The 25,932-nt window shown below is 44.9% G+C and overlaps 1 protein-coding gene and 1 long non-coding RNA gene across 5 annotated transcripts; one reads left to right on the top strand and one right to left on the bottom strand.

Moving 5' to 3' along the window:
• Window positions 1-3,647, bottom strand: LOC109139723 (uncharacterized). The gene is made up of 2 exons (XR_002042287.2): window positions 3,573-3,647; window positions 1-1,152 (listed from the first exon to the last, which is right to left on the bottom strand). It is a non-coding gene; the product is annotated as an uncharacterized LOC109139723 (long non-coding RNA).
• On the top strand, window positions 3,324-25,932 carry arhgef7a (Rho guanine nucleotide exchange factor (GEF) 7a). 4 transcript variants are annotated; one of them, XM_027290737.1, is made up of 22 exons: window positions 3,325-3,984; window positions 8,771-8,854; window positions 13,062-13,146; window positions 13,248-13,381; window positions 14,052-14,253; window positions 14,900-14,988; window positions 15,365-15,459; window positions 15,572-15,667; window positions 15,850-15,972; window positions 16,779-16,917; window positions 16,997-17,056; window positions 17,145-17,291; window positions 17,941-18,027; window positions 18,102-18,180; window positions 18,272-18,411; window positions 18,716-18,940; window positions 19,029-19,122; window positions 19,748-19,837; window positions 20,218-20,397; window positions 23,658-23,757; window positions 24,912-24,966; window positions 25,064-25,932. In XM_027290737.1, exons 1-22 carry the CDS (start codon window positions 3,820-3,822, stop codon window positions 25,184-25,186), a joined length of 2,592 nt encoding a protein of 863 aa, XP_027146538.1. In that variant the 5' UTR covers window positions 3,325-3,819; the 3' UTR covers window positions 25,187-25,932. The 4 variants fall into 4 exon arrangements, with proteins under 4 accessions (XP_027146537.1, XP_027146538.1, XP_027146536.1 ...); XM_027290735.1 differs by lacking the exon at window positions 20,218-20,397 and having other exon boundaries at window positions 3,327-3,990; XM_010743944.3 differs by lacking the exon at window positions 20,218-20,397 and having other exon boundaries at window positions 3,820-3,984.

Raw genomic sequence — 25,932 nt, 5'->3', positions numbered from 1 at the left:
TTTGTTTGCGGCAGCTGTCAGAAGAAGGCTGCAGGGGCACTGAGTTGAGACTGACACTTGAGTTCTGCCTTTGTATCACTGGTAGGAACTCATTTAATCTGCAGAATGTGACTTTAATTCATTTGTCTTGGCTCAGTCAGTCTGTCTAATGTGTGACTGTGTGTGTGGGTGCATGCATTTGTGTCTGTGGCTTTTGTGTTTCCGTGTTTCAAAGGTAAGTTTCATTTAGTCTGTGTGCTTCTTGTGCGTTGCCACACACTTTGGTGTGTTAGTAAAAGCATTAATGATGCAAAGACACGTACAAACAGATGATTTGAACTCATCGTGATGATGAATCATGAAAGAGGAACAAAGTCTGTAGCTGAGGAGAGACACAGAGGGAAACAAACGTTATAGCTGTTAGTTGTGTCGGCATGTTTTGAATATTTCTGTCTTCATGATGTGAAAAAGAACACTTCTTTAATTGTGCAAGCCTTCACATCCTTTTTTAACTGTGACATGAGAGGCAGAGGCACCACCCTGTGGCACAACATAAGGCTCAGTGGATCCGTCCATCAGTTGACAGAAAAATAGATAATCAATCTATAATCTTTGGTCATTTTTTAAGTGAGAATGTCAAACATTTGCTTGTTGCAACTTCTTAAACTCTAAGATGTGATGCTGTTCTTTGTGTGACAGAGAGAGAAATGTGTCTATTTCTCTGTGTCCTCATCCAGGGACAGTTGAAGTTGATGTTTGGATATGCACATATGAGTGAAAACAGTTGTATTAGATGGTGAATGTACCTAATAACCCAAACCCAAGACAGCAAACATCCTTTTTTTCCCGTGGAGCAGAGTGGAAATGTAATGGATGATCTGGGAATGGAAGGAAAATAAAAAATGCCTGGGGCCAGTCTCCACAGCCACGGCGCCCTTGGTTACAAACCCATGGCGACAGGACCTCAAAGGCACGGCATCCCTCGACGCTGCCTGTTTAGAACACTGCCGGCCTCAAGAGTCAGCTTTCCTGACAACACACACACACGCAGCCTAAACGAGGAAGATGGAGATGGAGAGGTGTTGGGAGAGAACGAATGGGCCCGAGCCACGTTGTCTTGGATTCTGCAGCTTGCTTTGGTTGCCATGGAGATCCTGTGAGTGTTCCAGATTCCTGCAGGTAGAGAAGGAAAGGTAGGTGACCGACCTTTATATGAAGCTTCATATCAGCTCTAATCCGTGCCTTTTTAATGATTAATACATCATCTGCTCATGCTTTACAGCTGTAGTGACAACCCTCCTGTGGCTCAGGAGCTGGAGCACTAATCATGTTGAAGTGCCTTTGAGCAAGAACTGAACCCTAGATTGCTACAGTGGTGTGTATATGCACTATATATATACAGTCCATTTACCTTTAGTAACCACAACTTTTGGGCTGTCAGTGTGTGAAAAATCCCTCAGGGTGGATTTCTCTCATCATCTGTGGTTATTAATAATAATATCGTTAATAATAAAGGTTTTCCATTTTCTAATAAGCCCATCGCAGAAGTTATTAAAGCTTTTGAAATGATCTATTATTATTAGAATTTTTCTCAATAAATCTCAGTGTTAATTAGTTAGAAATGGTTCAGATGTTCTGCAGCTTTTCTATGCATTAACACCCAAACACCTCCAAGGATCTGGTTTCTTCAGATGGGATCACCCTGACCTCCAGCTCCACCGTAAATAATCTCTGATTTATCTTTATCCTTCAAGGACTGCTTTTTTTTTCTCGCCTACATAACATCACAAAAATCAGTCCATGTATTTGTTGCTTCTGGGCTGGACTATTGTAATCAGTCCATGTATTTGTTGCTTCTGGGCTGGACTATTGTAACTCTTTGATTTCAGGCTGCTCCAATAAGTCTCTGAGGACTTTGCAGCTGATTCAGAATGCTGCTGCACGTGTTCTGACAGGAACCAGGATCAGAGAATAGAATTTATTTTTCTCCTCACCCACAAAGCTCTTCATGGTCAGACATCATATCTTAAAGAGCTCATAGAGCTCACTGCTCTGTCAGCATGCAGGGTTCCTCGTGGTTCCTGTGGTCTCTAACGTAGACTGGGAGTCAGAGTCAGAGAGAAAGATTCCTGTTAGATGAATTTATTAATAAACTGGTGATAGACATTATTAGTAGGAGATAATTGGCCTGTCAGTTGATGTGTTTGAGCTACAGGCCCACCTGAAGGTGCCTTAACACCTGGGCATGGTCCATGCAGCACACAGTGAGCAGACAGCTCCACCCTGTGGCCAAAGTGAGAAGTGCAGCACACTCTATCTATCTATCTATCTATCTATCTATCTATCTATCTATCTGTCAGGCCTGATCTCGTCTGATCTCTGGAGCTAAACCTGAGATGGGTCCACAGTCCAAAGACGTGCTTGCTCGTGGTGGGAAATCCGTTGGGTCTCTGTAGAGTACAGTCTAGACCTGCTCTGTATGGAAAGTGTCATGAGATAACTTCTGTTATGATTGCAGAAGTAATAAAGTGTCGTTGAATCGGTTCCCAACCCAGCTTATGACCATAGCACCCAGAACACACCTGATCTGGTCTGACCTCTGAAGCTCAGCGGGGTCAGGCCTCGATGGGTAACCGCCTGGGAGCTGTACGTAAACGCTGTAAGCTTTGAGGTGACATGGTGGTTAGCTCTGTCGCCTCGAGGCTGAGAAGGTTCCTGTTTTGAACATCGCCTTGGGGCTTTCTGCGTGGAGTTTGCATGTTGTCCCCAGGCGTGGGTTCTCTCTGGCTTCCTCCCACAACCCAAAGACCTGCACTTAATAGGTTAACTGGCGACTCTAATACATAGATAGATGGTTTCATTTGAAGGATCAATACATTCGATCATATTTTCTGTTACCCTCCTGTCTTCAATGATCTTGTGAGTCCTCAGGTTGGGAACCGCCTCTTGAATCGTGATGTTTGAGCATCATCGAGGTCTTTTCTGCTCGGCGTGTTTGTCAGTTAGAAGGAAGCTTTTCCTTGCCACTGTTGCCGAGTGCTTGCTCATGGTGGGAACTGTTGGCTCAGTCTCTATATGGAAAGTATCATGAGATAACTTTTCTTATGATTGGGTGTCTCGGTGCTTGAATGTTTGCATTTGTTAAATGACGACTTTAAAATGAAGCCTATAATTCAAACACAGTGCCATTACTTGTCTCGCTTGTCATCCCAGCTGCCTGTCCAAAAACAAACCCAGCTTACAGCAGACAACAACAGGCAGCCTGTGGCGCTGCTATAATAAACAGATAAAAACAGAGCAGGATATGCAAAGCTGCGCAGGGAGGAGGAGGAGGGTGGAGGAGGGTGGAGGGGAGAAAGCCTATTCATGTCATGCTGAAGCGTCCTAACAACTGCTCGGACTGGCTTGTCCCGCTTGTGTGATGTCATCCAATGGATGAGTGGCTGGCGGCTGTGATGCGCATGTATGCAGTCCAGTGCCTGAACGCATCACAGAGAACCGCACTTGACAGCTTGCCAGGTTGGAGGGGGGAAAACACACACACACACACACACACCACACACACACACACCATTGAAGGGAGGAAACCAGACCTGCTGAATTTCCACCAGCCAGCCGTCATCCGCATCCAGCCCGGAGGTGGAGGCTTTCCCGCAGCCTCTCTCTCCTCTTCCTCTCATCGACATCTCATGCATCATTTTTTTTGGATTCGTCGTGCTCGCGTCGTAACGCACAGATGATGATGATGATGATGACAGCGTAACCGGAGCGGCGAGCTGTTACAGAGACCAAAACACGGCACGTTTGCTTTTGTCGAAGAGGGATCTGTTGTGACTGGACATGAATTCGGCGGAACAGACGGTTACATGGTTGATTACGCTCGGGGTGCTGGAGTCGCCGAAGAAAACCATCTCGGATCCCGAAGCGTTCCTGCAGACCTCCCTGAAGGATGGGGTGGTCCTGTGCAGGCTGCTGGAGCGGCTCAGCCCGGGGTGCACGGAGAAAGTAAGGGTAATAATAATAGCTACACCACCCCCTCCTCCTCCTCCTCCATCCTCCTCCTCCTCATCCACCACCTCCTCTTCTCCTCTCGCTCTTGTCTGCATATGTACAACCAAACCGCCCGCTCCGCGTCGGCGTGTCTGTGCGCTGCCTAGATCCCGTGAAAACGGGTTTGTTGTCTGGCTTCTCTTCCTGCCCACTGGTCCATGAGGAGATTTTCTTTTGTAGGTCACGGCAGCCCGGCGGGTATTGTCTGTCTGCGGGGAAACGGCGCTGTATGGCCCGCACATACAGTACGTGCGCCTGCGTTAGAGAGGAAGGAAGGCCGCTGCTGAAAACTGATCGATCACATTCATCAGCACGAAGGCCTCCACTGATTATTAATTAATTAATGCAGATTCATGTTTGAGATTCAGCTTTAATCCATCCAGGGCGTTTTATGACACACACACACACACACACACACACACACACACACACAGGATGATCAGTCAGGGATGACTGGCTATCTGTACATTAGAGTGAATGGGGCCGCCATTGACTGCAAAGACAGACAGACAGGCAGACAGACAGACAGGCAGACAGACATGGACCCTCTCCCCATTTAAAGACACAGCGCAGTGTTTGTGTGTGTGTGTGTGTTTGTGTGTGTGTGTGTTTGTGTGTGTGTGTGTCAGCTGACACAGATACCTGATGTCTTCCTGGAGAGGCTCATCCTCACATTTGCCTGTTAAATGACAAACAGGTTCCTCCACCTCCCTCCCCTCCTGCTCCACCTCTCAGTGGTGTTGTTTTCATTTCTGTGACATTAACCAGATAATGTTGATGCTCTGCACATAAAAACATCCACCTGCCTCGTCCTGCAGGGTGAAGCCAGCGTATGATGCCTGGTGCATCCTGCTGCTGTCTTCTCACTCTGGATGATTTAATATGTTTTTATTGATTTTCCTAAATCTGCACTGCCCCACAGCAATATGTTAACTACAGCTTCAGAAAAACAAACTGGTTCTTGATTTCCCCTAATAATCTCTTTTTGTCTGATGACTGGTTCTTTAAGTCACCCCTTTACAAACTAACCAATAGGTAAAAGGGTCCTTGTAGAACCAACAAAGGTTCTTCAGCATCACCACGAAGAACCACTTTAGGCTCTAACGTGAACCTTTTGTGCTGTTTAAGGTTCTTTGGATAACTGAATGAGAAAAAAAAGAGTTCCTTAAGTCACAATTACAGAAACGTTGGTGATTAAAGAACCCTTTTGTCCTTAAGAACTCTTTTTTTTTATAACTAAATGCCAAAAAAAGAGTTCTCAAAGTGACACTTTTAGCACTTTTGATGCTTAGAAGAACCTTTTTATGTTCAATAATCAGTTTTTTCCTTTAAAGTGTTTTTTGGAGAACTGATTACTGGTTCTTTGGGTGACTGTTTCTTTGAAGAACCAATAGGTAAAAGGTTCCTTGTAGAACCAACAAAGGTTCCCCGACATCACCATGAAGAACCACTTTAGGCTCTAACGTGAACCTTTTGTGCTGTTTAAGGTTCTTTGGATAACTGAATGAGGAAAAAAAGAGTTCCTTAAGTCACAATTAGAAATTTTGGTGATTAAAGAACCTTTTTTTTTTTTGGAAAACTGATTACTGGTTCTTTAAGTCAGGTTCCCCTCCAGCATCACCATGAAGAACCACTTTAAGCTCAAACTCTTTTGAGTTCTCTGGAGAACCTATTTGTCCTGAAGCACTCTTTTTTTTCTTTTTTCTTTTTTTTTTTTGCTGTTTAAGGTTCTTGAGATAACTGAATGGGGAAAAAAGAGTTCCTTAAGTCACAATTGCAGATTTTGGTGATTTAAAGAACCTTTTTATCTTTAATAATCTCTTTTTGTCCTTTGAAATGTTTTTTGGAAAAAACTGATTACTGGTTCTTTAGGTCAGGTTCCTTCAGAACTGGAAAAAGGTTCCCCTACAGCATCACCATGAAGAACCACTTTAAGCTCAAACTCTTTTCAGTTCTCTGGAGAACCTTTTGGCTCTTTTCTTTGGATAACTGAATGCCATAAAAAAGTTCTCAAAGTGACACTTTTAGCACTTTTGATGCTTAGAAGAACCTTTTTATGTTTAATAATCAGTTTTTTGGAGAACTGATTACTGGTTCTTTGGGCGACTGTTTCTTTGAAGAACCAATAGGTAAAAGGTTCCTTGCAGAACCCGGCATCACTGTGAAGAACCAATAGGTTTTTGGATTCATTTTCTTTCAAACATCCTTCATGCACTGACAGTGTAAATATAATAAGAGTATCAGTGCTCTCTGCTGGACAAAACATGTAATACAGACACTTTCTGAGTTAACCTTAAACATATTAATGGCATATCTGCACAGACATATAGACTCATATACATGAGCAGGGTGTATCCCTGGACCTGTCATTCATATTGTGCTACTGTCTGGTCCAGATGTGGTTCTCATCTGGTTCTGTTCTGGGTTGGTTGGGCCACACTTCAGTCGTCACCTCCTCAGTGTGCAATGTGCATGTGGGCCAGAAGGAAGAGATGGAAGATGAAGGCCACAACTGGGTTTAGATGTCAGGTGTTATCAGGGTAGATAGTAATGTTATATAGAGCAGAGATCAGATATATGATCTCCAGTTAGACATAACAGGCCTCCCTTCACTTGCATCTCTTGCATTACAGGAAATTGTAATACAGGGATGCAGAAACAGTGTCTCCATTACATGGTCTGTCCGCCAGAGAGCACTGACAAGTTTATTTTTCAGTTATAAAATATCCTGATCAATACATATCTGAGTCGCTATTGGTATCGACAGCAGCGCTGCAATAAACCCTACCCAGGTTATAAAGTTTAAGGGGAATTAATTATTAAAGCAACATTACATATAAAATTGTATTTTTGCGATTTAGCTCCCCCACTGTCAGAGTGTAATCCCACTCTATGCTCAGCTGTACTCGAGTATTTCTTCTGATTACATTACTTATGATCAACAGCCGATCATCAACCATTTTATTTCACCAAGCTCTCACCAACCACTAAAAGTCAGTCCCACATTTACTCTTGTCTACTTGTCTGTCATTCTCTCTTTCGCTTTCATTTTCCCAAATAACCTTACACCCTTAAAATAAAGGTTTGAGTTAGAGCCTAAAGTGGTTCTTCACGGTGATGCCGGGGAAACTTTTACCTATTGGTTAGTTTGCAAAGGGATGACTTAAAGAACCAGTCATCAGACAAAAAGAGATTATTAGGCAAAAAAAAAAAAGGTTCTCCAGATCAAGAACCAGTTTGTTTTTCTGAAACTGTAGTTAAATAACAAACATATTGCATTACATATTGGTTCTTCAATAGAAGCAATATGTATATGTTTTGGATTAATTTTCTTTCAAACATCCTTCATGCACTGACAGTGCATGAAGGATGTTTGAAAGAAAATGAATGAAAAACCTATTGGTTCTTCACAGTGATGCCGGAGAATCTTTGTCGGTTCTGCAAGGAAACTTTTACCTATTGGTTCTTCAAAGAAACTTAAAGAACCAGTAATCAGTTTTCCAAAAAACACTTTAAAGGAAAAACAGATTATTAAACATAAAAAGGTTCTTCTAAGCATCAAAAGTGCTAAAAGTGTCACTTTGAGAACTCTTTTTATGGCATTCAGTTATCCAAAGAACCTTTAACACACACAAAAAAAGGGTTCTTAAGGACAAAAAGGTTCTCCAGAGAACTGAAAAGAGTTTGAGCCTAAAGTGGTTCTTCGCGGTGATGCCGGAGAACCTTTGTCAGTTCTGCAAGGAAACTTTTAACTTTTGGTTCTTCAAAGAACCATTATAAAGTTCTTCCCAGACTTTTAATAGTATTTGTCTGTGAGTTCATTCAAGGTGTGATATATAATAATTTAATGAAGAACATTTAAAAGATAAAGAACATTATTAAACATAAAAAGGTTCTTCAAGGCATTCGGTTATCCAAAGAAAGTAAAAGTAAAAAATAAAGAGTTAGAGCTTAACGTGGTTCTTTACGTAATAAAATAATATATAATATATAATTAAAAATAAGATTATTAAACGTAAAAAGATTTTTCAAAGCGCCCAAAAAATTGTGATTTAAAGGTGCAGTGTTTGGGATTTAGTGGCACCTAGTGGTGAGGTTACACACTGCAACCAAATGAACCTAGATTTACATAAAAACAAACAGTCATAGATCAGAGTTTGGTTTGTGGATGAGGACCTGATCTCACTGCAGAGATAAAAAAAAGTTCATTTAGAGACAACGAGAACACAAAGATTCTGATTTTCAGGTGATCACACACCTGAACATGAAAACACACTAATAAATATTACATTACATCATAAACACTCGTTACTGGCTCCAGAACTCTTACAGGAACTGGTTTTCTCTGAATGATTTAAATGTTTTTTTTTATGGTCGATCAGTTTTAAATGTTTTTATGGTGTTGGAGGTTTTTAAAGTTACAGTTCACTCACAGGCTACACCACCAACACCACCAACACCACCACCAGAGGGGATCCTCATCTGTCGACGTCATTTCCCCTCCAGCCTCCTCCTCCTGCGGGATCTTGGGTCCAGCCTCCGTCTCCTTACCGGAGTGTGTCAGGCCCCGCACACACACACACACGCACACACACGCACGTACACGCACGTTCACGCACAGGGTAAAATGCGTGTGGAGAAAGGAGATCTATTTTTTTCCAGGGCTGAGAAAGTGGCACCGACCCCCCGCAGCGCGAGCTGGAAGTGTTCCCTCTAACCTCCGGTTTCCGTCTTTACGCAGATCTACCAAGAACCGAAGAACGACGGCGAGTGTCTGAACAACATCAGGGAGTTCCTCAAAGGCTGCTCATCGTTCCGCGTCGAGGTGAGTCCACCGTGCACGTCCGGACTCACACACCGAACCAACACGAGTGATACGAGGCGAAGGAACGCGCTTTGTGATGCGGAGACAGTGAGACAATAAACAATGGGTCCATGGAGGAGGACGAGCCCGGCGTGCAGAGTGCGGCTCCTCCGTCCATGTATACATGTTATAATAACGTTTTATTAACGTTCCGCAGCATTACATCTTTGTTCCACCTCTTGCGCTCATGTTGATCAGCTTGGCTCAGGTTCACGCGTCCCCAGCTTTGTCCTCGGGGTCCTGCATGGATGCATTGTCCACATTTGTCCCCCCCCCCCTCCTTTTTTTTTTTATAATCACAGTCTATGTCTCTGCAGCTGAGCTCAGCTGCTCATGTAAGCAGCTCCTGTTCTCACATGGTAATTACAGTGTTATTGTTGTTGTGAGGTGTACAGTCCAAACATGTCCTCATGATCAGCCGCCTCCGCCCCCGCAGGCCCGTGTGGTCAGAATACCTCCAGAATCATGTGAAGCAAATGGAGGACAGCGTGCTGTGTAAGGCTGTGTGTGCATAGAAGGGTCATTGAACCAGCCCAGTTAGTTAGTGACAATACGACTCAGTGTTCGTCTCCCCGCTGAGTCTCCAGCCAGCGAACAGGAGGTGGAGACAGTCTGAGGGACGGAGCGCTGTCACATGAAGTGTGAGAAGCTAAACGCACCGTGCAGGATGGTTTCATTGTTTGTTCTGACGATTCTGAGCGATAATCTGAAACAAACGGTGAAAACTCTGCACGATAACTCTGACGGCGTCGGACCTTCACCTTCGCTCAGATCTGGGAGCAGGATTACAGCAGAGTGAGGTCTCACTATCTGTAGAGCAAAAAAAGAAAAAGATGGATCCGAAGCAGCGCTGGCTCTGACTCCAGGTAACTGTGGCTGCAGATTAGAGCTGTGCACAGACAGACAGGCAGACAGGCAGACAGACAGACAGACAGACAGACAGACAGACAACACGCTGTGCTCTTGCAGTCCTGATCGGCCTCATTCTGACGGAGTTAAGCTGAATGTTTGGCCGTGTGCTCGTCTTCTGTTTGCATGTCTAGTGAGGACGTCGGATCTGATCTGGACGTCTCTCACAGAGCGCCGTCTCACACTTGTGCAGCTGCTGTTGCTGACCTTTAACCCCCGATGTCTTTGACCGCAGGAAGTGATGATTAGAGTTCCCATGACCCCGCTGGTCCCTCAGGAATAGGGACCTCACTCCGTGTCTGTCCTGAGAATAATCACAGATCCATCTGTTGGATGTTTAGCACAGATCACAGTCTGTAACAGATTCACAGTGTGAGCTCATATTTAACAAACCTCAGACAAATGTTGCCTCTTTTGTGTGACGGTGTTCAAACTTCTTCCTGAGTAACTCATCAGTGTACTGTACAGTTTGGATTTGAATGAGGCCGTACTCAGATTGTGCGAAACAATCAGGGAATCACTTTTCATCTCGCAGATTAACGACTTTATCGAGGTCCGGCGCTCGCTCACTCTCATTCACTGTCTGCGTCTCGAACCATCGGACACAAACCAAATCTTAAACTCTTTCGTGTTTCTGTTTTGCAGAAATACAGTCAGACTCCGAAATGATGAAATAAACAGAGTCAGAACAGAGTTTAGAGATTCTCGGGCTGATGTGGAGGTTCGGTCCCGCTCTGGTTGCTGATTGGCGGCTGCAGCGCGACGCTGGGCTGCGTTTTTGTTGTTGTTGCTTGAGTTGCTGCGTCGAATGTGACCTTAAGTCCTGAATTCTGAGTGTTTACATCCACCAACGTCAGAGACTTTTTATTCATGATGCCACAGTTTAAAGCACCCTGAAGGTTTCATGTTAATAAATAAATGCAGCCAGAGACTGATCGAGGTCAGGTGACTCATCATTACATTGTTTGGCCTTGTCTGTATGTTGAGGAAGCATCATGGCCTGTGTGTGGGTCTCAGTATAATCCAGTATATTTAAAGTCTGATGTGTAGCTGTATCACAGTAACAGCCTGCAGGTAAACACTCATTTCCTCGAGCGTGGAAACGACTCAGCACTCCGTCATCGCTCGCTGAGTCACAGAGGGGTGTTGCATTATTGTGTCAGCCCGCTCCGAGGGATCGTTACCTGACTGTGATGCCGAGGCTTGGCGGACGTGTCGGAGCTTGTCGTGTTAGTCATTATCTCCGTGCATGAATGTTTAATTTGCATCATGCTTGGCCGCCTGCAAACACTTTGAATGTGCAGGAAGGGAAGTACAAATACTGAATGTTTGTGGTGAGTGAGGGAACGCTCATCCACGGCCACTCACTCGCCCCCTCAGGTCATATCTGCAATCAGAGCGGAAGATGAAAAGGGACTCGTATCTTACAGCCGCTCAGCCTCCATAGAACTGAAGCGAGAGTAACTAATCGCATGGAGCCATCGCACAGGAAGCGAGAGGACGACTCCGCTCGTCAACAGAGATACAATCGCTTCCATTCACGCTAACCGAGAGGCTAGTGAGAGTCACGCTGACGCTGACGCAGACGACACTTTTAGGCTTTTCCTGCAGTTAGAGGATGAGGTCGCCGTGTTTCTTATTGTCAGCAAATCCTGAAGCGTCCGTCTGTTTCTCGGTGACACTGGTGCCCTGTTCATGTTCTCATGGATGTAATGTTTAAACCTTCACCCGGACGCAGCAGCAGCCTCGAGCTCGTCTGTCCCAAATGATGAGGTAAATCCTAAAAAAACAAATCACAGATATGTCGTTTCATTTTCTAAAGCAGCTTAAACAACAACAAAGTGCCGCACATGGTTTGAAACGTATTGGATAGCTGTGCTGTGTCTCTGTACCGACATAAACACGTCTGTCTCCAGGAGCCGGACACCTCCGAGGGCACGAGCAGCTGAAATCTGCAAAAAATGTCAGGAACTGTCTGATTAAATGAGCTCAGCCATCTGACCAGACATCCGATGCCAGCTTGTCACACTTGACAGATTTCGTTTGGTACAAAAAAAGCTCAAACAGGAGTAAACAGTGTGCGGGTGGAGGTGTTGGGGACTATTTTCAGCTCAGGCTCCAAAAATAGCAAATGAAAAAATATGATCTATGCAGCAGACGATGGTGAAGAAACAGTCAAGTACTGATCCAGGAACATGTTCTACATCTTCCTGGCATTATTAAGGATTGAATGATTAGTTGACTCGTCAAATAAATAAGAGAGATGAATCAAAGTGAAGCGTGTGTTCTCAGTCGGTGTTGGACTCTGCAGAGGTGACATTCATGGATGGGATCTCAGGGCGTAGCCGGGGTGAGGACAGTGTCCAGTTTGTGAAGCTCAGGACTGGATCTCTGCTTGTTTGCAGATGATGTGGTTCTGTTGAAGTCATCAGACCGTACCTTCGGTTGGGGCAGGAGGAGAGAGAGCACCTCCAAGTCTGAGGTTCTAGTTCTCTGCAGGAAAATGGTGGACTGCTTCCTCCAGGTTGGGAGTGTGTTGATGCCCTGGGTAGTTTTGTTCATGAGTGATGGACCTGTGGTTTAATGCGGGCCCAGAGGGAGCTGAGCCTGAAGGCAAAGCTCTCGATCTTCCAGTCCATCCACGTTCCAACCCTCACCCATAGTCACGAGCTTTGGGTAGTGACCGAAAGAGCGAGATCGCGGATACAGGCGGCTTAAATGAGCTTCCTCCGCCGGGTGGCTGGGTCAGCCTTAGAGATATGGGCGAGGAGCTCGGAGTAGAAAGGAGCCAGCTGAGATGTTCCAGTGACAACCATCCTGATCCCGGAGAAGAGAAAGCAGATGGATGGAATAATCATGAAAATGATCGTTAGATTTTTGAGCTGCCGCCTGTTTGTGTATTAGTTGTTGGACAGGACAAACTTGATATTAATAAGACTCTGTATGTTCAGATTTTGGCGACACAGGAAATACTTTGTTGGTTTTGGTCTTTTCATGGGATTTGTTGCTGATAATAAAAGTATAGAATATAGCCAACAAGAGAACTTCTTCAGAGCTTCGGTCAGTATCTTTTGTAACACACATGATTCATGCAGTTTGTTGAGACTCTGACTGTAGCTGCTGCAGATGTCTGCGTGTCTGCTGAGCTCGGCTGTTCTGTCAGAGATAACGAGAGTTATCGATTGACTGACTGCTCGACAAAGTGATGACACAGTCCTGCTCTGAAAAGCTGATGACGTTCTCTCTCTGTCACCCACAGCCGTTTGAGGCCAGCGACCTGCTGCTGGGACTGAACTTCTCAAAGGTGCTGAGCAGTCTGGTTGCTCTGAATAAAGTGACGGCAGGTTAGTCAAAATACGTACTGTGTGTGTGTGTGTGTGTGTGTGTGTGTGCCGACTGAAGATACCAGGTCTGCTGTATTTCTATGTTTCCTCTCTCTGTCCAGATATCGGCGTGGGCAGTGATTCGGTGTGCGCCCGGCACTCTTCAGCCCATCGCATCAAGTCGTTCGAGTCGCTGTCCTGTCAGGCTTCACTGGGCCGATCCTCCAAGCTGCTGCAGAACCAGTTTCGCAGTCTGGTAAGATGAACGCTCGCTAACGGCACCGCGTAAAGGTGGAAGCAATAACCTGTCAGTGCGGACTGCCTCATGATCTGTGGTGACTCCTCACATCGTGTTTGGCTGCAGTGAATACAAAGACACTAATGGAAGCCGGTGTTTACACACGTGTCAGACCTTCACTGTGTGCTCAGGTCAGTTTTGTAGAGTTCTGAAGTTATTGTCAGAATTATGAGTTTTAAAGTCAGAATACATTTTTCACATGTGGCCCTAATCCACAATGTAAATAGTCTGTGCTCGCTGAGGTCCAATCAGAGACTTTCCCTTCTGACTGTGTGGATGTAAACAGGAAGGATGTGACATATAAGGCCACCAGGACGCTCGACACAGTAACCTAAGCAGAACTGTCTGACAGTGAGAAAACAATAATAAAACATTGAAATGAGACTGAGAATCAAGTTATAAAGTTCCTTAATTGCACATAATCAGGAACAAAGTGAGTTTCAGTATTACTTTATGCTCTCCTAATGTTTGACTGCTGTGTGATTGTGCTTTGAAACGTGTGTTTGCATCATCGTGAAATCTCCGGGCATGATGAAGCATGACGTGTAATTCATGTTTCCCAATCCGTGGATGAAGGGATTTCCGTCTCGTTGACGCTCGTCCTCTCGTTTTCCTTCGTTTTTATCAGGACATGTCGGAGAACAGCGGACAGCAGCTGCTCGTGAAGGCGCGCTTCAACTTCCAGCAGACCAACGAGGATGAGCTCACCTTCGCCAAGGGTGACATCATCGGCGTGACTCGTCAGGAGGACGGCGGCTGGTGGGAGGGGACGCTCAGCGGCAGGACTGGCTGGTTCCCTAGCAACTATGTCCGTGAGATCAAAGGCTCTGGTAGGATCTTTAATTTGAACACGTTACACGTTAAATAAGGCCTCCTCCGCCTCATGTGTCTGAAAGATTGCGGAGCAGCTGCCTGTTGTGATCTGTTTGGGACGAGGTGCCAGCTCACAACATTTACTCACTCCAGTGTTTGAAGACATTTGAATTTCTCATCGGCACCCAACTGCTGTAGAAACCTTTTGAACGGTAGCAGAACTCTGTGATGAAGGTGTCGCTTCGGGTCAGTTCATGTCTGATTCTACTGTAGTGAAAGCTCTGAATGAGAAGGTGTGTCTAAACTTTTGACTGGTACTGGTTCGTAAAACAACAACAGGAATGGGATGAATGAAATGAAATGCTGCGTAGTGTTCTCAGTAAATCTCAGCACACACACAGTAAACATGAACAGACGTCTGGATATCGAGCGACATATTTCTAATTTCTAAATGTGGAATTAGTCGCATCAGTTTGAGTGATTGATCTCATTGTGTGCTTCAGGATAATAGTAATGATTCATGCTTGGAGTGGTTTCATATTAGCCACTGCGGTCTGTTTGCATTTGATTTTTTACTCTTTCATGCATAAGTCACGTCTCATTAGAAATAGCTCTCGGTGGATGAACGTGCCCTGATACATTTCTTTTCACCTCTGGTCACAGACAAACAAGTGTCCCCCAAGTCCGGCACCCTGAAGAGTCCACCTAAAGGCTTCGACACTTCTGCGATCAGCAAGACGTACTACAACCTGGTAAAGACACGACGCGTCCCTGATTAGTGTCCGCGTCTTTGCTTTTCCCGTCACGTGTAAATTCTCTTGTTGGAAATCTTCAACCACGACTCCACTGACATACTTTCTCTCTCTGCGCTGTGATCCCCTTTGGAAATGTCCCTGCAGCTGCAGCGTCACCACAGCACGATAAGCTCATGTGCTACACTCCAACCTGCTATGATATGATGTAATATGCTTCATTAAGTGTCTGTTTCGTCTGTAGAGAACTCAGATACAGTCACTGACGTGTCTCACCTTCTGAACCTGTATCCTGATCAGCACATAACAGACAGGTCGTAGAAAAATAGTTTGTGGTGCAACTGGTCAAACAAACTGGTCCCTCTTTGTTTTGTAGGTGCTGCAGAACATTTTAGAAACAGAGACCGAATATTCGAAGGACCTTCAGAGCCTCCTGACCAACTACCTGCGACCTCTTCAGAACATTGACAAGTACGACCCGAGACCAGAACCTGCTTATTTCAGCGTGATCAGTCTGAGTTTAGTACCTTTAACTTTTCTTGGTGTGTCACTGAATCGTCTTTGCTTCGGTCTTCTCCTGCAGACTGAGCAGCTCCGACGTGGCTCTGATCCTGGGAAACCTCGAGGAGATCAGCACCTTCCAGCAGATGCTCGTCCAATCGTTGGAGGAGTGCACCAAGTTAGTGCCTCCCTGCACACACACACACACACACAGCCCACTGCAGCAGCACCACACACTGTTTCATAATAAGCAGAGGGACATCTAGTGTTGGGTCAGCGGTACTACAGACACAGGAACACATCCTTCAGCTGCAGCCTGTTCGTATTGAAGCGTTTGATCATCTTCATCTTTCTCTTCAGGCTTCCAGAGAACCAGCAGAGGGTGGGGGGCTTCTTCCTCAACCTCATGCCACAGATGAAGGCTCTCTATGCTGGTTACTGCTCCAACCACCCCTCTGCAGTCAATGTGCTCACCCAGCACGGGTATGTTTACACCCCACATTGAGTCAGTGTTCAGTGTTCACACAGAATGGAGCAGTGGAGTTCAGCTTTGTTTCTCAGGATTGTAACCAGCTGCTGTTTGCAGGTTGTGGCAGCTGTCTTGGTTGTGCGTGCTCTGCAGTCAGCTTTTCATTATTGACACGACTGCAGCTGAGGCAGTATTTGTTCTTCAGATACAGCTGAAGAAGAGACGCATGCAAACCCAAACCTTTTTACAAAATGAGCACTAACCTGAAACAGTCTGAGGACAATCAGAGCACCGACTCTGGCAGCAGCATGATGCAGCAAAACATGTCGTTTCCTCTCAATCTCGATCCGATCCACTGACACCACAACAGATCGGGACTCAGACCTGAACATTATATATGAGCTCTACAGGAGAGGTGCTCCAAACAGCTCAAACTAGTCCTGTAATAAATCATGTCATGAGGTTTCTGTTTACTTCCCCTGCCCTCTAAACAATACATAATCACCTTCATGAAGTCAGGACTGCTGTGTGAGACTGCAGGACTCCACGTTATTCCACATTCACAATAACAAAGGCAGCGAGTGTTCCACAGGTTCCATTAAACAATATTAAACAATATTCCTAGTGATGAGTCCGCTGTCACATGGCTCTCAGAGTAAAGCTGCTGTCTGTCACGTTGGTAGGTCATCAGATTGGTTACATGGTAAGCTGTCTCTGTCTCTCTGTCTCTCTCTCTGTCTGTCTCTGTCTCTCTCTGTCTCTGTCTGTCTGTCTGTCTCTGTCTCTCTCTGTCTGTCTGTCTCTCTCTCTCCTCTTGCAGTGATGTGTTGGGGGACTTCATGGAGGGCAGAGGTGCAGTCAGTCCGGGGATCCTCACCCTGACCACAGGCCTCAGTAAACCCTTCATGAGACTCGACAAATACCCGACATTACTCAAAGAGCTGGAGCGGCACATGGAGGTGTGTGTGTGTGTGTGTGTGTGTGTGTGTGTGTGTGTGTGTTTCATAACCAACACTCTTCCTGTTTCTGTCTTTCCAGGAGAGTCATCCCGACCGACCCGACATTCAGAAGTGCATGGCGTCTTTCAAGCATTTGTCTGTAAGCTGATGTCACTTCCTGCTCTGACAGATGTCATTAGACTTGATATGAAATGAATTTGATTGACAGTCTGTTTCCGCCGTGTCAGGCTCAGTGTCAGGAGGTGCGCAAGCGTAAAGAGCTGGAGCTGCAGATCCTCACCGAGTCCATCCGGCTGTGGGAGGGGGACGACATTAAGACGCTGGGCTCTGTGCTCTACATGAGCCAGGTCTTAGTCCAGAGTCCCGGCTCAGAGGTACCAACACTGTAAACTGCACACACATTACTTTAGCATAGATCTGAACATGAACAAACCCAGAAATCATTAGTTAGTCAGGAAAGCCTGGACAGCACCATACTTCAGCTTTATTAACTCTCACAGTGAATTATTTGTAATTGTGGCGTCTTAAGTGCACCCAAACCTTCACTGTGTCTGCCAGATGAATGTAATGAAGTTTAAAGGTTTGAAATGATTCGTCTGTGGATGAGGCGACATCTTTCCTCCATTAGTCCTCAGTCAGTCTCCAGGTTTTATTAAAAATGGGTCAGTTCATGTCAAAGATTCACAGAAATGAACTGAGGTTGAAACTTTGCAGGAAACATGGAGGGTCGAACCTTTTCCACGTCTGATCACTCGGGTTCTCGACCTTTGCTGTGCTCCTATTTCTGCTGCAGCTACGATGAGTAACAAACCGAGAGGTGACGCTGTTAGGGGAGATAACAGAATGTCCAAACAGGAAAAACTGCTCGAACCACAGAAAGGGAATGCACCATTCCTGATGCTCATATCTCCTGATAATAATCCACACTGATGCAACTTTCCTCTGAAGCTCATTGAATCTTTGATCCGATCCTGACATACGAACTAAACACGGGATCTTTTTCTTTCTCTCCCCGCGTGTCAGGAGAAGAGCGAGCGGTACCTCATGCTCTTCCCTCATGTCCTGCTCATGTTGTCTGCCAGCCCGAGGATGAGCGGCTTCATATTCCAGGTCAGTAACAAACATTTTATCAGATCAGATCTTGTGTTACGTCTCGATTCTGACGTGATGATTTCCCTCTGCAGGGAAAATTACCTCTGGCCAGCATGACCGTGATCAAACTGGAAGACTGTGAAGCTCATAAAAACGCCTTCGAACTCAACGGTACGGCCACATGAGATGTGCTAGACGCCGAGCGTGGTTCATTACTCATGCATTACATTACATTACATTATCTCTGCCTCCTCCTCCACAGGCCCAATGTTTGACCGTCTCCAGGTGGTGTGCACCCACCAGCAGGACCTGCAGGACTGGGTGGAGCACCTGACCAGACAGATCAAACACACCGCCGCCACAGCGCCCAGCCACAAACCGCTCACTGTCCCCTGCCACACGGTCAGGAGCTAACCATGCTAACTGTTCTAAACTCTGTGGATGTAAATGTCCTCATGTGAAAGTAAAGTCTGTCAGCAGGAGCTCAGTTCAGAGGAGTGTCTGATGCAGGAGGAGGAGGCGTCCCTGTACAGATGTTTTTGGCCGACCCGATAGACTGATGCCGTTGGTTGGTTTGGGTTTTCCCAAGAGGTGTTGCAGGATGCTGGCTGGGGTTCTTCTATACACCCTTAAAAATGAAGGTTTGAGTAGCGTTGTGTTTCCGGTGAACTCGTCTTATTTCGTCCCCTTTTGTTTCATTCCTCAGCTCCCATCTCATCCCCTCACCCCATCCCGGCACGCTGAGGGTAGAGCCATGACGGTGGCTCCCACCTACCACACCCTGCCTCACCCCTCCTCCCACGGGACGTCTCTCTCCAGCACCATGATGTGGGGCCCGCTGGAGCCACCCAACACCCCCAAACCCTGGAGCCTGAGCTGTCTGCGGCCTGCACCGCCTTTACGACCCTCTGCAGCTCTCTGCTACAAGGAGGTGAGTGACTGTGTTTTTATGTCTTATTTACGTTGATTTCATTGTGATGCCATCGTCTCACCTTTGTCCACCCCTCCCTCATGTACAGGATCTCAGTAAAAGTCCTAAGAGTGTGAAGAAACTCCTTCCTAAACGCAAGCCTGAGAGGAAACAGTCTGAGGAGGAGTTCGCCTTGAGGAAGAGTAAGTTTGAGTTTCTCATATTAAAGGAACAGTTTGACATTTGGGAAAGAGCTTATTCACTTTCTTAATGAGAGTCACATGAGGAGTGCAGCGGTAAGTACAGCGACAGTTGAACAGGGGACAGATGTATCATGTCCAGGTGTTGGTAGTGTTGTAGAGGAGGTCCTCTCTGAAGAGCTGGAGGTCTTCAGGAGGTCTGTGAAGGTAGAGAGGGACGCCCCTGATCTGTAGGAACTGGTAGGACGTTCCACCAACGGGGACAACAGACAGAAAAGTTTGGACTGTCCTGAGCCAGGAGGAGGTAACATCTGTCTGTATGAGGACGTTCAAGAACCGGAGACTGCTTTGTAGTCAGCGTTAGAGATCTGACTTTAATGTGGCTGCTACAGGTCGACAGAGGAGCTCAGGTAACGTGAGCTTTTGGGTTGGTTGAAGACCAGGCGAGCTGTCTGAAAGGGTTTCACTGTGCAGGCTGGGAGGTCCGTTACAGTGGTGGAGCCTGGATCAGGAGCAGCATGTTGAGTCACGTAAAAGCAGAGCAGCGCAGCATCCCAGAACGTCTTTTTAATCTTTGCACATGCTGTCATCTGAATTCTTGTTTCTCCTCCCTCCTCCTCTCGCTCAGGTACAGCTGCTCTGGAAGAAGACGCCCAGATCCTGAAGGTTATCGAGGCGTACTGCACCAGCGCCAAAACCAGGCAGACTCTGAACTCCAGTAAGAAAACACAAAGTCCTGCTCATACTGTACATGTGTGTGTGTGTGTGTGTGTGTGCACAGAAGAGCAGAGGGTCACACTGTGGCTTGCTGCTGCACTCAGTGTCTTTCTTTAACACGGATATTCTGAGCTGATCTTTCTAACAGTATCTTCTCCTCCTGTCTGTCTCTCCTCCACTCACTCACTTTTTTCTGCTTTACCCTGAGTTCCTTCTTTATTTTCATCTAATTTTTCTCCATGTATCCATCCCATCCTGCATCTCTCATTGGTTTTTATGATTTACCATCTGTTGCGTGTTGCATACTCCACCACCACCTTCTCCTTTTTACACCATCACCCAAACATTTCACCCTCCAAACGTGGTTCGCCCTCCGACCAGCCTGGCAGGGCACCGACCTGATGCACAACCACGTGCTGGCCGACGTGGACCGGTCCTGTATGGACTCGCCGGGCCGCCGTAGCAGCGTGTCACGGCCAGAGTTGTCCTCTGACCTCTCGGAGGACTCTGACTATGACTCCATCTGGACCACCCACAGTTACAGGATGGGTTCGGTGCCGCGTAAGAGCTGCATCTCTCACCAGAACTAAAGAACGTACAGCACTGCCACGCTGTACTGTAATGTAACGTACGGCGCGCTTACCTCTTTTACCTTCAATGTATTCAAATAAACTAGATTTTTTTTATTTATCTATTTATTTTCTATGATATATTTGTTCATTTTTTTTGTTAACTTATTTGGTTTATTTATTTTTAGACTGTATGTTCGAAGATGTTTGAAGCATCTCCCTGTTGCCTTGCCACTTTTCCCTTTTATGTGCCTCCTCTCTTCGTGTAGTTGTCATGCAGTAAGTGTTTGGTAATTCTCGTTAATTTATTTTGAATGTGACCACTCCTTGTTTGACCATAAACGTGGCGGACTCTCTCAGCAGGGGGAGGAACAGCAGGGAGGTCGGAGTGGAATTACAGGGGAGGGTTAAACCCGGGGAGGGAGAGATGGGGACTGAGCTTTTCCTGTCTGATATTCAGATGTAATTCAGAAATGAGTGTATTCTATTTACCATATACTACTTCTCTCCGGTATGTGTTTCTAGAGTATGTATGCTCAAATATAGCACAGATGCCATACACACACACACACACATACACACACACACACAGGCACATACTGTATGCCCCTGCTGCCTGATAATATAGCAGCATGCAAATCAAATATCCAAATTCCAAATACCATTTTATATCATTTCTGTTCTTATAATTTGGTTTTTATTCATGTTAAGCAGGATTAAATTGAACACAACACACGGCCAAAAGCTACTAAATACTAAAACTTCTTGTTACATTTGATAGTTTGTAAAACACAGCTGATTATTTGACGTAGCTGCGACAGGAAGAGGAGATTACCACGCACGAGTTTTCTCCAGATGCACAAAAGCTAGTGGACTGAGGAGGATGAATATAAAGAGTCAGCTCACCCAAAATTACAAGAAAAACAGCAACATATGTTCGCGATAACTTCTTCTTCTTGTATCCGGCCGTGCAGACAAGTTGTGAAATATCTTTCTTTGAGATTTCGTCTTCAACTCTTCTCACAGTTGAAGTTTCTGGACTTGTTCTTGTGGTGGTCACAGCTTTGAAATATTAAACGTCTCTCCAGGATCCCAGTTACTCTGGATCATCCAAAGACCTCACAGTCAACAGATTTAATTCAAACTGCTCCTGAAATTATCACTATGAAAGTTGAATAAGCACACGTGTTGAAAGTTTCCTGTGAGCACCACAAGTTAAAGTCCAGAGACGCTGGTTCTCTTATATATGTTGTTGTTTTTTTTTGCGTATTTTCGTTGAGCTGACCCTGAAGTCATTATTTGAATGATTTGCTGTACAGTGTAGTCCTCCTGAGCATCATCCTTTAAAGCCTGATCTACCATCCAGTAACGTTGCTGTCTGTCAGTGGTTCTACAGGGTTGCATTTACATTTAGCTTCAAGCCTCAAGTTGGTTAGTGTATTAAAGAAAAAAATAAATAAAAAGATTCATTTAAACCAAGCATAGCATAAAAAATCTGTAAAGTACAGCCTGACACAGCTACAGTCCTGTAGGACAAATCAAATGCCTTTGTTCAGTGTCTGCTTGTTAAAGGAATAGTTCAGAAGATTGACATCACTCTCAAGTCACTATTTAAATGAATTACACAGACGAAGATATACTAATGTGTTTGTTGATGAGCTTTAAAACATGTCCCGGCTCCAGCTCTACGCTCAACACACAAACGTGAAACCGATGCCGATTTTCTCCGAGTGTGATCATGTTTCAGTCTTCCAGCTCCGCACTTAACAACGATAACCATACCCCCCCCCACCCAAAATAAAAAAGTTGAACTACTCCTTTAAGACGGCAGATTGAGCAGGTTACCTTAAAAAACAACAATGCTAACACCTACGCTACAGCCTCATGAGCCAGGCGCCGATGCTTCGTGCTGCGCGTGGCTCGTGAGCGCCACCATGCTATCTCTTGCATTAATGACTATTTTTATGAAGAAGTATTTTTCCAGTATTGGTATTAAAAGTACAGGTCGGCTTAGAGTCTATCTCCTCTTATCACAGCAAGCAATGCGACTGACATAAGGAATATATTGGTCCATGTTACAGTACTGATTCTTTATTGTGTTCATTATTTTGTATACAGGCGTTTTGTTTATTTGATTTCATTTATATTTGATTCTGTATGTCAATGTTTACAAAATGATCCCTGGAAGAATCATTTCTTTCTTTTATTTCATCTTATTTTTTTACATTTTTATTGGTCTGTATCAAAGTTTACACACTGAAAATTATAACATGAAGTGTTTTTGAATTATTTTGCACAATCATGTAACGGGCCAGTGGGTGTTTCTGGGGGATAGTCTGTTAAATTCTGTACTTTTTTGTCGTCTACCTACAGTGTGTATGATATAGTCCTTAAAGGTAGACTTGAGTATTCAGTGTTACTGTAAAGTAAAAAGCTCATTCGTAGTGTAAAACAAAAAGAGAGAAAAGAAACAAAAGGCCGTGTTATACAGGAACATTTCTATGTGAACTACTCATTCAACCTCAGAATACTGTCAGAGTGGACTGGAAATATAAGAGCACATAGTCTCCCTTTCTGTAAATACTAGTTGTCATGGAGCAAGAAAAAAAAAATCCATTCTACCTTCTATGAGTATTTGAGCTAAGAATATCACTGTCCTTATATCATGTGCTATACTTTGTGACAGGTGTATTCTGTGGTTTAAGAAACTTAAAGTCAAACTGTGGGACAGGCAGGGCGAAGAGACCAACTGTCTTTGACCAACATTGTCCTCTGTGTGCTCTAATGCTGTATTCAGTTCACACATGTGACCATGTCTTATCTTAACAGCGCCGCCGTCAGTGTATTTGTTCTACACTGCTGAAGTGTGTTCAAGTCCCCAAAACGCTGTACTACGAGTTTTGAATAAATCTGTCATTTGGTAGACGCTGGCATTGTGGTGATTTGTTAGAACGGCAAATCTGATTTGTGTTTTTGTGACGTCTGAGTCCTCGTTCGTTTCATATCGGTGGATTTGTGTGTTTTATCTCCACAGCCTCTCATTTCCTTTCACTTTCCTCTGGCTCTCGTCTGATATCTGCTCTGTGCATGACTAACACACTGCTGCTATGTTCGGACCTCTTCGATGCTCCAATAAAGAAGTTCAGACTGTGTTTTTTTTTTTCTGAAGATGCCTCGATACTGACTCACCTTAGTATGAGGTGAAACAGCCAAAGTGCCAAATCGTTGAGCGCTCTTTATGTTTTGAAACAGGGCCGCGAACAGAAACAGGGCTGCATGTGATCATCCCCGGTGAGAAGAAAGTCCTGGTGGAGGGTCCTAGTCGCAACGGACAAAGTGCAGCAGAAGAAAAGTAAGATAATAGATGCATATCTTTCCCAAGCTTCTCTTTTACCCCGAATCACCTGGTGTAAAGACCAAAACCATCAATGTGTTTGTGCCCTCTCTCCCATTCATTCTGTTCTTAGAAAATACCCCAGAAACATACTCTCTTACAAAAGTAGATCAAGGGTGACTATATATTGTGCTACATAGTGTGTACATCAAGTGTGTTACAAACCACATAGTGTGCATTTTAGGATGTTTATATACTTGTGTTTTATACTTTGCTATAGCATGTAGCTCGGGAACAATAAATGTAGTCTGAAATAACATTGTTAGAGGAATGGAAGCCCTCAAAAAGATCCGGCGGCAGGGGGCTTTAAAGCAGAGGCTCACAGCGCTGTGTGAAGACCTGAACTTGGGCCTAACAAGTCTTTTATCAAAACTGTATAAAGGCAGAGGGTGGTCCCCCTCAGAGGGTGGAGACTGAGATTGTAAGTGATGGCCATCCAAAAAGTAAAAATCTAATTTCTGGAGTGGGTGTAGGTATGAGCCGCTTTGTCTTCAGTCCAACTCGGGTTTATCTCTTGTGAAAGAATAAACTCTGTTACTGCTCAAATGTTTTTTTTTCCAACACTTTAAATCATTTTTGGGACCTTTGTAAACTTCTGTAACTCGTCATCTTTACTGTAGCTACGGGCTCGTTCGTTTTGGACCGTTTGGACCTTTTGGATACAGTGTTGGATAAGAAGTCCCAATTTACAGTTCAAATGTATAACTTTTCACGACTCAAGCAGGAGTAAATAGTGCATTTGTAGGACTGTTTCCAGCTGCAGATTAATACACATGGTGCTCTAGTGAGGCGAGTCGACTCATGATAAAGGATGATGTCACCAAACGGTACCGGGCTTGTAGCTACTACACGCAGTGTGATGTTGGGCCCGCTCAGCTCAACTTCTCCACTGCAGGTCGCTACGTTTTTGACGTCACTGAATAGCCTCACATCTTTTTTACTTTTTTACTCACATGCTCTTATGTTTCAGCTGATGTAGTCGTAACTCTCATCTCATGATCCATTCCTCGTGTTAAAATGCATTGAACTTGCACTTGAACTGTATGTGTGTTGTTTTAAACTGGTTTGCATCGCTGATATGTTGACCTGTAAATCTGATCTCTATGTCAAAGGAGCCTGGTGGATGTGGTATACGCCCTGAGGGATGAGGTCCAGGAGCTGAAACAGGTGAATCATCATGATGATGTGATGTGGTAATGACACCTGATGATAAATCTATTTTTTACAACAACATGAATGACTGATTGATTGTTTGACCACACAGGATAACAAGAAGATGAAGCGGTCGCTGGAGGAGGAGCAGAGAGCGAGGAAGGATCTGGAAAAAGTTGTGAGGAGAGTGTTGAAGAGCATCAATGACCCAACGTGGGACGAGACAAACCTTTGAGGATGTTCTGCACCATCTCCATTCCTGAAGCGCACATTTATGTGTAGACTTGCTTGCACTGTGTGTGTGAAATGCACACAATCACACACATGATTTAAGGTTGGTTGTGTGTGTGTGTGAGAGAACCAGACTGAATCTGTATGCAGGTAGTTGTGTGTTTGCTCTAAGAGGAGTGTCTTTACTGCCCCTCTGTTGGAGTCACCAGGATGTGATGCTGAACGGACCTGACCATCTATTCTACGGTAACATTCCATAAGCACCGAGCAAGACGGTGAGATTACACACAGACTCCTCGATGTGTTCATAATTTTCTTTGGCAGCGTTCAGTGTGGCTGGAAGACAAGTCGAGAGAACTCTTCTCCTTCTGTTTACAATCATTTGACAGTTCACTGTCCAACGGTACATTAACGGTACTTTAACGGTGTCAATGGTCACAGAGGCCTTGGACACGTCTGAACTTGAACCTTGCCATTTCATAACCTCTCTTATGTTATTTAATTTTTTCATGAATCGATTTTGTTTGGCTTCTTTCCCTGACACATGCTTTGTGCCTGGAAGCTCATCTCTTGGCTCTGTTTTATTGTTTTCCCTTATTTTTTTGCTCTGGGTTATTGTTCGACCTCTCTGTGGTTTGACCTTCTTTCTAGGCATCCTAGGTAATTGTACAGATGTTGAACTCGTACTGTATGATGTAAATACTGCTAAAAGATGAGCCTTTGAAATAAATGTGGTTTTAGAAGAACTGA

Source organism: Larimichthys crocea, chromosome XVIII (assembly GCF_000972845.2).
Source record: "Larimichthys crocea isolate SSNF chromosome XVIII, L_crocea_2.0, whole genome shotgun sequence".
Taxonomy (NCBI): Eukaryota; Metazoa; Chordata; class Actinopteri; family Sciaenidae; genus Larimichthys; species Larimichthys crocea.
Note: the sequence above shows the minus strand (reverse complement) of the source record. Positions and strands in the feature narration are given on the sequence as shown.

Coding starts and splice junctions, on each gene's coding strand:
- arhgef7a (XM_027290737.1), top strand. CDS start 3,820: ATGAATTCGGCGGAACAGACGGTTACATGGTTGATTACGCTCGGGGTG. Junction 14,254..14,899: donor CCGTGAGATCAAAGGCTCTG/GTAGGATCTTTA, acceptor CTCTGGTCACAG/ACAAACAAGTGTCCCCCAAG. Junction 20,398..23,657: donor CAGGATGGGTTCGGTGCCGC/GTAAGAGCTGCA, acceptor GTTTTGAAACAG/GGCCGCGAACAGAAACAGGG.